The sequence below is a fragment of the Octopus bimaculoides genome, chromosome 16 (genome assembly GCF_046866305.1).
Source record: "Octopus bimaculoides isolate indiv1 chromosome 16, ASM4686630v1, whole genome shotgun sequence".
Classification (NCBI taxonomy): Eukaryota; Metazoa; Mollusca; class Cephalopoda; order Octopoda; family Octopodidae; genus Octopus; species Octopus bimaculoides.
In genome coordinates, this window is record NC_142943.1 from 13,425,061 (window position 1) to 13,436,908 (window position 11,848).

An 11,848-nucleotide genomic window follows, 5' to 3' on the forward strand; every position below is an offset into this window, starting at 1 on the left:
ATGCTCTTATGGTTACTATATTGAAAGTGTTTTGCGTAGGGTGTGTGCAGTGCCCAGTAGTTCAATTTTTTGTGTGTTATATATATTTGTAAGTCCTGGTGTTTTTGTTATGTATTTGTCTGAATATTTTTTTATTATACCTAAGGCACCTACTATGATAGGAATTGTTTCTGTTTTTAGATTCCACATTCGAGTTACTTCTATTTCCAGGTCTTTGTATTTTTAAAATTTCTCCATTTCTTTTAGGGAAACGTTGTCATCTGCTGGTATTGATATATCAATTAGAAAGCATTTTTCCCTTCATGATCTTTGACAACTATATCTGGCCTATTGGCCTTAATTTCTCTATCTGTGTGTATTGGCATATCCCAGAGTATGGTTGCTTTCTCGTTTTATTATTATTATTATTATTATTATTATTATTATTATTATTATTATTATTATTATTATTATGTATCTTTTTTCTTCTTTCTTCAAATTTTCTTCCATTTCTCGCCAAGTGTTTTCCGTACACCTAGGGCAGAGAAACTCGTTGTATGCATTCCCAGTTTACACACGCAAATTCACAGGTAAAACATGTATTTAAGAAGAAAAAAAAAATTCATGAATGGATGTTGTTTTCACAGCGATAATGCTCTTCTCAGTACATGAGTCGTTCCAGTTAGCACGATTTTTTGCACTTCCTGTAGGGATGGTAAGCCTGGTATCATTTTCAAATAGTTTTCAGTACCTTTTTTTTTATCATTCCTAGAGATCCTACAATCACTGGTATGGTAGTCGCCTTGAGGTGCCACATTTTTTCAATTTCTATTAGCAAGTCTTTATATTTACTGATCTTGTCAAATTCTTTCGCCGCTATATTATGATCAGAGGGAATACTCATGTCAATTAATAAACACGTCTTCTTCTTCTTCTTCTTCTTCTTCTTATTATTATTATTATAATTATCATTATTATTTCGTTTACTCTTTTATTGATTAGTGGATTGCGACCATCCTGGGGCATCTGCTTCAAGGATTAAGTCAAGGCTCTCGAAGCCAGTACTTATTTTTAAGTTTTGTTCATAGTATATCATGTGTATTTCCCGAACAGTTACGTGTATAGACATCTCTGGTTTTAAGTGGAATAAATGTATACACACACGCACAAGCACAACGCAAATACACATATGTCTTTGTTTGTCCCCTCTGTGTGTAGCCCCTTGTGGGTAGTAAAGAAATAACACATATGCACTCAGAATTATACATGTGTCTATGGTGGAGCATTGCTTTCAAACTATTTGATAAAGAACCCTTGTTGTTCCTAACAGAGACAGAAGTCTATACTAAGTCTTAAGCTATTACTTACCAACACCTTTACGCACTAGTTCACACTTGTGTGTGTGTGTGTGTGTGTGTGTGTGTGTGTGTGTGTGTGTGTGTGTGTGTGTGTGTGTACATATAAATATATATATATACGTATATGAACAAGTTCGTAAAAGTGTTGGTAAGTAATACTTAATTCTGTCAAGAATAACAAAGGGTCTTTATCAAATAATTTGAAGGCGATGCTCCATCATAGCCGCAATTCAATGACTGAAACGAGCTAAAGATAACAAGTGTGTGTGTGTGTGTATGTGTGTGTGTGTGTGTGTGTGTGTGTGTGTGTGTGTGTGTGTGTGTGTGTGTGTGTGTGTGTATGACGGGCTTCTATGCAGTTTCTGTCTATCAGATTCCCTCAAATTATTAATGATTCGAGCCACTTGTCCAAGGAACTATAGTGTGGTATCGAATACGGAGATGTACTTGCCTAGCAAGTGACCTGATCTGAGATCGTGTGCTGGAACGAAAACAATTGCAGCATGGAAGGTGTTTATAAGCCATTTAAAATAACACACAAAATCCGTTAGATTCACTTCAACACTTAAATTTAATTTGTGTCAAAATATTTTCGTCGCTTTGAGACCGCGACCTGTTCACTGACAAATTTCCGTGCTGCAGCACAGAATTTTGTCAGTGAACAGGTCGCGGTCTCAAAGCGACGAAAATATTTTGGCAAATTAAATTTAAATGTTGAAGTGAATCTAACGGATTTTGTGTGTTATTTTAAATGGCTTATAAACACCTTCCACGCCGCAATTATATATATATATATATATATATATATATATATATATATATATATATAGTATTAATAAAATACTGAAAACAAACATATCTGTTCTTGTATGCTTTGTAAAACATACAAGCGCATAAATATATATATATACATACATACATACATACATATACATATACATAAATACATACATACACATATAATCATTTATAGTGCAAATAAATCCTAGACAGACAGACAGATTTTAACATAAATCTCTATGCAACTTCAAAGGTGAAGTTATAAGTAGCAATATTATTGCGTGTATTTGTATGAATGCATGTGTGCTCAAGTGTGTACACGTGTGTGCATATGTGTGTATGGCTCTCCATATTCTGTTCTCAAATTCAATGCACAATTTCCTTCTTCTCCACCAGGTTTACCCAGAGGGCGCTGTATTAAGTACTGGACTTTCAAAGTGTGCCAGCGTAGGCGGGTGGAGAGTAAGTATACTGCATGAACGGGTTCGTTTCCTCGTCTCCTCGACAGAAGAGACTCCTTTCTTCGTTTTTGAAAACTCTCCCTGGAAATTTTCTATCACAGCTTCTCTCTTCCATTCTCTCCCTCTCCCTCTCATCCTCTCTCTCTCTCTCTTATCTCTCCCGTTATACACACACATATACATACACATACACATATAGTGAGTTCAAAGAAGAAAAACGACGAAAAATACAAAAAAAAAACAACAACACGTGAATGTGATACAGATATTGTGTTACTGGACACTCAGGAAAGGAAAGAAAGAGAATTTGACGTTTCGAGCGGAGCTCTTCGTCGGAAATATAGGAAAGTCCAAAGAAGGAAAGACGGAGGAAGAAAAAAAGTCCAGTACACATATACATATACACACATACATACACACACACAAAAAAAACACACACGAAGGCAACAGGTAAGATCTAGAGATACACACTATAGAAAACACGTTGTAGTGCTCAAGTGATTTGAACTCCGAAGTCTTTACCGAGAACTAGGTTTTGTGTGTTGATGTGTGTGTGTGTGTATGTGTGTGTGAGAGAGAGAGAGAGAGTTTGTGTGTGTGTGTGCGTGTGTGTGTGTGCATGTGTATTTACATGTGTATATGTATGTATATTTATATATATCAACCGTAATCGTGTTTATCTCATTCACATTCACTATATCTCTCTCCCTATATATATATATATATATATATATATATATATATATATATATATATATATATATATATTATGCACATGAACATACACACACACAGACATAGATGCATTCATACATACATACATACATACATACATACATACATATTCCAACTTAACTATATGTTTTCTTGCAGAAACGTCCCTGAGCTATTTTCCTCATTCTGTTCACGTCTCTTACAGGTTGGTTACCATGTATTTCCTGATGAACTTAAAACACTGAAGGATGCTGTAGAATGTGTCGGGAGCAACACTAACTCTTGTGCCTGTACACCAGTCCAATATGCCTTAGCTAAAGTAAGTTAGTCCTTCCTTCCTTCCTTTCTTCCTCCTTAATTATGTATACATGCACAGCAAATTAACTTCTGCAATGAAATTTTACCATGTACTACAAACATCATCATCATCATTGTTTAACGTCTGTTTTCCATGCTGGCATGAGTTGGACGGTTTGACTGGGGTCTGGGAAGCCAGGAGGCTGCACCAGGCCCCAATCTGATCTGGCAGTGTTTCTACAGATGGGTGCCCTTCCTAACGCCAATCACTCCAAGAGTGTAGTGGGTGCTTTTTACATGCCACCGGCACAGGGGCCAGAGGAGCTGGCATCGACCACGATCGGAAGCCAGGCACATAAAAAGCACCATCCAATCGTCTTCATTAATATTACCTGCCATCACTTCAACCAATTCAATTCAAGATGGCTCTCAACTGAAGCTATGACCAACGTTGAGAGCCATCTTGAATTGAATTGGTTGAAGTGATGGCAGGCAGGTAATCCCAAACACTAGACGCTAATTTAAGTCCTAAAGCCTAGTCCTACACCTCAACTTAAATAGTAATTCTAAATCCTAAACCTAAATCTTAATCCCATATTTTATCCCTGAACCCCGACTCTAAGTGCTAATTTGCATTTGGGGACTCACTAGAAAGGATGTTTGGTGCTGCCGATACGTGTGTTTGGGGACAAAGGTTATCTTTACTTATGCACGTATATATGTATTTATGAATGTATATACATGTATGCGTGTATATATTTCTGCATGCGTGTATATATGCATTTATGAATGTACTTTATATATGTATGTATAGACGTGTTTTCTATGTTTGAATTAATTTATGCCCTACATATATTTACTTACGTATGTATATATATGTACGTATACATTTACGTACGCATGTGTGTATGTCATGTAAATATGCATTCGTCAGTTCTCGTCACTCTCTCGCTATCTTAACAGATGCTCAACTGTGAAGAAAAGTTTGACCAGTATTTAAAACATACAACTCGAATCATGGCGAATGCAGGTGATTACGCTTACAGGTGAGTATAGCATTTCTGTGCGTTAAAGACCTGCAACACCATTAGACTAAGTCTCTTCCACTTGACTTTATTAATAGAGATAGAACGTGGTAAAATCGGGAATCTAGGGAAGTTTGACGTTAGTCCACGTCAGCAACAAGTAATCCGTTGTAGAATTCTATGGAGAGTTATATCAGTTCAACTGCTATGAATATTAAAGAGTTGGACGTTTCGGGTGTTTGTTATGCGTCAAATAGTATTTCAACTTAAATAACTCTTCTAAAAAATCTCCCAGCGTCCTTTGACGCTGTTGAATGGTATGAACCTGACTCTTCAGATGCGGAGCTACTGGCCCACTAACGTTTGATTGATTTTTGCTTCTTTTACAGCCTCTCAGTTTCTAAGAAAGGAGCCGCTCATCTTTGGCACTCTTCAGTGATGGCAGCTGCATATGCCAATACAGATTTTCTGCATTGAAGCTTGCGTAGAATGTCCCTCAGTATCTCTAGTTTCCGTAGTACTGGTTCAATTGAGAAGAAACAAGGGAAGACAACTTTTATGGAACGAGCGCATAACAGTAAATGGTTCGTGTAGGTAGCCATTTACCTTCACCACCGAGCTGATGTTACTGAACATTGAAGAGCTCCAACAACTGAGGAAGAGACTGAATCTGGTTGCTGTAAGAACAGCCGCCAAATATTGGTGTTCGAATTTGTCGAGAGTTTTTGACCGATCTAAGTTGATCAGAGCCTCACATGTGCCAGGTTTCTTAGCCACCTTTTTCGTAATGTAGAGACTGGGTGAGAGATTGTCATTGAAAGATCTTTTTGAGATGGTACATGTTCACCAATCAGATTGCATTTTACAAGCGCCAATTTCTCGGCTAATATCTTGACCAAAATCTTAAAATTTGTGTTTTGTGGAGTAATTGGCCGAAGATCGTGTAGACCTCTTTGTTCGGATCCTCTCGCAGCAGCTCCATCACTCCTCGTTTCATAAAACTCAAAATTCTCTCGTTATTTTGCTAGCTGTGATAGATATCTGCCAAGAGGCTGCAAATCAAGTCTGGAATATAAATGTAAAGCTCATAGGCCAGGCCATAAAACCCAGACGATTTGCTCCTCGTATAGCTGGTCAGCACTTTTAGTATTTCTGTGGCTGTTATTAGCTTTTCACTTCGACATTTCGCTTCCGTTGCAGGGAGTCGAGTTAATAAAATTTATCCTGCGACCGGCCCACCACAGACAAGCAAACTACCGCTGAAGAGCCGCACATGATTTCTAGGGATTGAGTAGCATGCTGTAATCATAGTCCACCAAATACCGAATCTGGGCTTTGTTGCCACACTGCATCTATGCCATTGGGGCCCATAGAACGGCTTTCGCTCCCTCGTATCTTTTAAAGCTTGCTCTTTAATATATGAAACCTACACAGGTTCAACATCACAAATTTGTTGTTTATGTAACCGAGGATTTTAAAAGAACACTTACACTATCGCTATCTACTCGCCTACAGAATATTCTATCCAGATATGTATATTTATCCTCACTTAAATTTGGATGTTCTGTTACCATGAGATAGACTTTCATATTGGCCTTTGGTACAAAATTTATTGTTGTTAATATCGCTAGCGGAGAGATAAATCCTTGCCATCTCCAGCACCGAGACCACCAGATCACGTGATTTCGACTTTCCTTGGTGTTGTCAATGATGGACGCTCGACCGCTAGAGACAGTAGCAATTCATCTCACCGCTAGCGGTATATAACATAACAGTACCAGAACAGGCGCTGGTGTCGCGATTAGCCAGTAGCTCGTTAAAAAATATGTATTAGTGATAGAGGCAATAGTAATACTGAGAGGTAATATTTATCTCCATTTAAACGTGGCTGTCCCGTTAGAACAAACTATACGACGGTAGTTACTACGAGAGAAGCTCATGGTAACTCAGCCAGCATAGGTTTTCTGATAGACGCTGTATTGTGCATAAATACTCATTAAAAAAAAGATATTGATACAAAATAGAACATATCTAACTCTGTTATGTATGTATGTTTGTTTGCTTGTTCTGTGCAGCTGTTTATTCTTTTGTTGACAAGAACATTTCAATATAATCTGATCTTATTTTCCCTCCCACAGAGAACTAACAGCTGCCGGTGTTGAAGCTGTGAAGCCCTATGGAGGTTACTATTTATTCCCAGACTTTGGTATTCTGAAACCAGCTTTAGCAAAACGCGGGATCACCACTGGGAACCAGATGTGTGAAGCTATGTTCAAGGAGAAATCTATTGTAGTATGTTGGCTTTATTTAACAAATATGTGTATGGTTTAAAATGAAATGTTTCAACAAAGGTGCATGGCGTATGTTTCTTTGTGGTATTCAATACTAAGTCAATGAATGAGCTGAGACGTTAACGCATCGGACAGAATGCTTCGCATTATTTGTTCTAACTTACTATACTCTGAGTTCAAGACCCTCAGAGGTCAACTTTACCTTTCAACCTTTCGGAGTGGATAAAAATATACCAAATCTAGTATAGTAAGACTGACGGAACTGTTAGAGAGGGGGGGGTGGATTTGGGATTGCGATTGCGATATTTGTTTCGTCTCTTTGTGTTTTGACAAAAATGATTGTAACAATGCTGGTGCCAAATTGTATCGACCTTTCCCTGATCTTTCTCTTGAACATCATCGGTAACGTGGGAAAAGAAAGGGAATTGGTATGCTTGGACAACTGCTAGTCTTCAACACAAACTTACACTTACCACCTTACTGTTTTTTTTCTTCTTTCTTTTTTTTTTTTTTTTTTTGACATTTCGAAGAATAAGTGATAACGCCATCGTCCCTATATAAACCGCCAGATAAATTTTAAAAGGCACCACACGTGTAACGTCTTTAATAGAAATTGCCTCAAATGGACTTTCACTTCCGCAGAATCTTTATCACATTAATAACCCCATCATATATATATTTTTTTTACAATTTTTCATGTCTAAATAATTATAAACTGTGTATTTGGCTCACTATTAAAATGAACACCCCCAACAGCAAGACCTGAAATTATAACCAATCCATATATCGCACAGAATCATTTACCTGGGTTTTTGTCACTCAGATATATTTACAAAACCCTTATAACTACAGGGAATGGAAGGATGGTGATTTGATAGGGTTCGTATTTTTCTCAAACACATTGTCTGTCAGGAAAAATGATATCGCCTTAATCACGAAGCAAATTTGGGTTGCAAATTCATTTGGCTGCTACTTTACTACCTATACTACAGCTGCCGAACCACAAGCACTGGCTTCAGTCGATGTTAAAGTAAATATAATCGATATGTCTCCGTCATCTTTCTATTTTGTAGTTAATGGCTGGTGGTCCAGCATTTCTTCGTCCAGAGAGTGAGCTGACCACAAGGCTATGTTACGTCAACTTTGATGGGAAGAAGGCCTTACAGAAAAGTCGTGAAATCGGTTTAGATAAACCTCTGCCTGAAGACTTTATTAAAAAACACTGCAGTCCTCTATACGATGGTATACAGGTAAGTGGGGCTATCATCACATATATATATATATGGAGGGGTTTGTGAGTATGTCTTTGTGTATATGTCTGTCCTCCACTACCACTTGATAACCGGTATTGGTGTGTTTACGTCCCTGTAACTTAGCAGTTCGGCAAAGAGACCGATGAAAGAACAAGTACCCGGTTTCAACTCGACTAAAATTCTTCACGGCAGTGCTCCAGCATGGCCGCAGAGCAATGATTAAAACGAGTTAAAGATATACGATATACTTACACAAATACGCATATTCCTTGTTTCCTTGACATGAAAATATTTGACCGACCCCTTTCCATCTCTGTCTCCCATTTATCTTCCTTCATCACTCATTCATTCTTAAATATCGCTCTTTCCCTCTCTTATTCATTCTTTGTTAACGATTCTCCGTTAAAGGCGGAGAACCGGCAGAGTCGGAAAGCTGGGGCCGAAAACAAATGCTGTGGAGCTTTTCTTCCGATTTTACGCTCTGAGTTCGAATTCCACGTGGTCCACTTTGCTTTTCATACTTTCGGGGGCGATTAAAATAAGCTCGGTTGAACACTGGAGTCGAGATAAAACTTATCCCATCCCCTGAAATTGCTGGCCTTGTGCCAATATTTGAAAGTAATATATTTTTGTCTGTCATAGATGCAAGCATGGCTGTGTGATTAAAAAGCTTGCTTCCCAAACACGTGCTTCCGGGTTCAGTCCCACTGCGTGACACCTTGGGCAAGTGTTTTCTTCTATAGCTTTGGGCCGACCAAAGCCTTGCGAGTGGATTTGGCAAACGGAAACTGAAAGACGCCCATCACTTGTGTGTATGTGTGTGTATGTGTGCATGTGTGTGTGCGTGAGTGGGTATGTGTCTGTGTGTGTGTGTGTGTTCTCTCTTACCACCGGTGTTGGTGTGTGCACGTCCTCGTAACTTAGCGTTTCGGCAAAAGAGAGAGAGAGATAGACTAAGTACCAGGCTTCAAATAACTAAATTCTGGGGGTCGATTCATTCGACTGAAACCCTTCAAGGCCGTGCCCCAGCATGGCCGCAGTCAAATTACTAAAGCAAGTAAAACGTAAAAGAAAGATAAGAGATTTATTTCGGTCTATGTTGCTTCCATCGTTCACTCCCGATTGAGTTCATAATTTTAATTTCTTTCCACAGGCCATTGTGTCTTGGGTATTGGAGCAGAAAGAGGACTGAAGGGTCTTAAGCAGCAACAACAACAACAATAACAACAACAGCAACAACAACAGCAACACCAACGAGAACCTCAGGCAATAAGGACGGTAACGAGGGAAATGACAATCTATTTATTAATCCTATAACCTACCCTACTTCTACACCTCCCCCATAAGATATATATGTATATATATATATATATATATATATATATATATATATATATATATATATATATATATATATATATATATATATATATAATCATAAATATACAGGGATTAGCAATGAGTTGCTTCACCAACATACTGAAAATTTAGAAATAGCAGTCAAAGAACTACTGATTCCAAACTACAATTTTTTTTTCTCTAACGGATGGCGATATTTATAAATATCGCCATCCGTTAGAGAAAAAATTTGTAGTTTGGAATCAGTAGTTCTTTGACTGCTATTTCTAAATTTTCAGTATGTTGGTGAAGCAACTCATGCTAATCCCTGTATATTTATGATTATAAATGTTTTTACCGATAAAGGTTTTTTTCATACTGAACTACTTGGCAAAATTGTTAATTATTAATTTTATTACTAATTGGCAATTCCCTGCCCTATATCCGTATATATAGATCGACCGTTGACTGAACACTATTCAATTTTTTTTCTCCGTGTTTTTCTCCTTGTCTCCGTATTCTTTCTGTTGAAGAGCGTAGCTCGAAACGTCAAAGACTTTCCGTATTCCCGAGCGTCATACTAATATATACTTTTGTTATTTACACCACCTGTCCTCGTCTGTTGTTATTATTTGTATACTCTCCCATATATATATATATATATATATATATATATATATATATATATATATATATGTGTGTGTGTGTGTGTGTGTGTGTGTGTGTATATATACATACAATATATATACATATATATATATACATATATGCATATATACAGGAATGTATATATATATATATATATATATATATATATATATATATATATATATATATATATATATATATATATGTATATATATATATATAATGATATAGTATGATATGATATGACATGTACGTATAAATATGCATACATAAACGTGTGTGCTTGTTTCTGTGTGAATATATATATATATATATTTGTGTGTATGCATAAGTGTGTGCGGACATGTATGTAAACATATGCACACGCACACACATACGCGCACGCATGCGCGCACACACGCGCACGCACACACACACACACACACACACATTTGTGTGTCTGTGTGTACGTACAAATAAATATCAGGACTAATACTCGCATATTGTGTACCCTGGGCCGGTCTTACAATAGGTAACCCTCTTCCCCAACCCACTGAATGCGCTTTCTCCCAACCCTACAATATATGCCTCCTTCAGGCCGTCTTAAAGAGTGTGTCCCTTTCTTCCAACCCTACAATATGCGCTTCCTTCTTTCAGTTCTGCAATGTGAAGTCACTTCTCCCAACCCAAGAATATGCGTCCCCTTCTCCAACCCAAGAATATGCGTCCCTTTCTCCTACAGTGCACTGTCCCTTCTCCCAACCCTAAAATACATACCCTTTTCAGCCCGTTATATTGTCTGCGGCCCTTTTTTTTCCAGCCCTACAGCATGCGCCCCCTTCCATCTATAAAGTACAGCCTCTTCTTTTAGCCCTACAATATGTGTGGCCCCTTCTCTCAACTCAGCATATGCACTCCCCACAGCCTAACAGTTTGTGGCCCCTCCTCCAGCTCTGCAGGGTACTCTCCCCTCCACTAACCTTATAATGCGCGCCCTGCACTTTTCTCCCTGCACTTCTATATACTCGCATATTCTGTACCCTGGGCCTGTCTAATAATATGTGCCCCTACCACCTTCTCCCATTTACAGAGTGCGGCCCTATAGTGTGCTGCTGTACATTATCCTTCTCCTTCTTCCAAGCCAATAATACCCAGCTCTTTCCCCAGTGTTACGATGAGCTCCCATCTCCACGCATTAAAATATGCTTACCGTTATCTCAGCCCTACATAGTGCAACCCTTTTAAATTTTCTTTTTTTTTCTACAGACTCCTCCAGCTATCACCTTCTCCACGCGTGCAAAAAGGAAGCTGGAAAAAAATCATGACTTGCACACGACAAGCCAAATATTTTATTTCCATGCATATAACAAGAGTAAACCTTTTATCCGCCATCCGCCGCTATTTCGAGAGTGATCTCCCTTGTCCTCTCTATTGATGAAATTTCGACTTTTATGAGTGGATAACAAATTTTGTTCAGATTTGTGCAGCACAACCCCGCAGCGATTTTCATTGCCTGTGGCGATCGCCTCGTTTTCCCTCTGTGTAACACTGACCCTGATGTGTGTTTGTGTGTGTGTGTTTACGTACAAACATTTGAATATACATGTATATAATACAAGCACACACACACACACACACACACACACACACACACATACACACACACACACACACACACACACACACACTCTTCGAAACGTCTAGATAGAATAGAGACAGCTGATG

At 38.2% G+C, this 11,848-nt stretch overlaps 1 protein-coding gene across 5 annotated transcripts in view; it reads left to right on the forward strand.

Annotated features, from left to right (window-relative positions):
- The window catches only part of LOC106874092 (uncharacterized), a 108,173-nt gene extending 98,622 nt beyond the window's left edge, over positions 1-9,551 (forward strand). For all 5 annotated transcript variants that reach the window (XM_089364156.1, XM_089364155.1, XM_089364153.1 and 2 more), the window contains 6 exons: positions 2,514-2,579; positions 3,498-3,611; positions 4,553-4,635; positions 6,753-6,906; positions 7,979-8,155; positions 9,312-9,551. In XM_089364156.1, coding sequence (XP_089220282.1) covers positions 2,514-2,579; positions 3,498-3,611; positions 4,553-4,635; positions 6,753-6,906; positions 7,979-8,155; positions 9,312-9,350 — 633 coding nt within the window. In that variant the 3' untranslated portion in view covers positions 9,351-9,551. The remainder of the gene's footprint in view (positions 1-2,513; positions 2,580-3,497; positions 3,612-4,552; positions 4,636-6,752; positions 6,907-7,978; positions 8,156-9,311) is intronic.
- Positions 9,552-11,848: the final 2,297 nt, after the last annotated feature.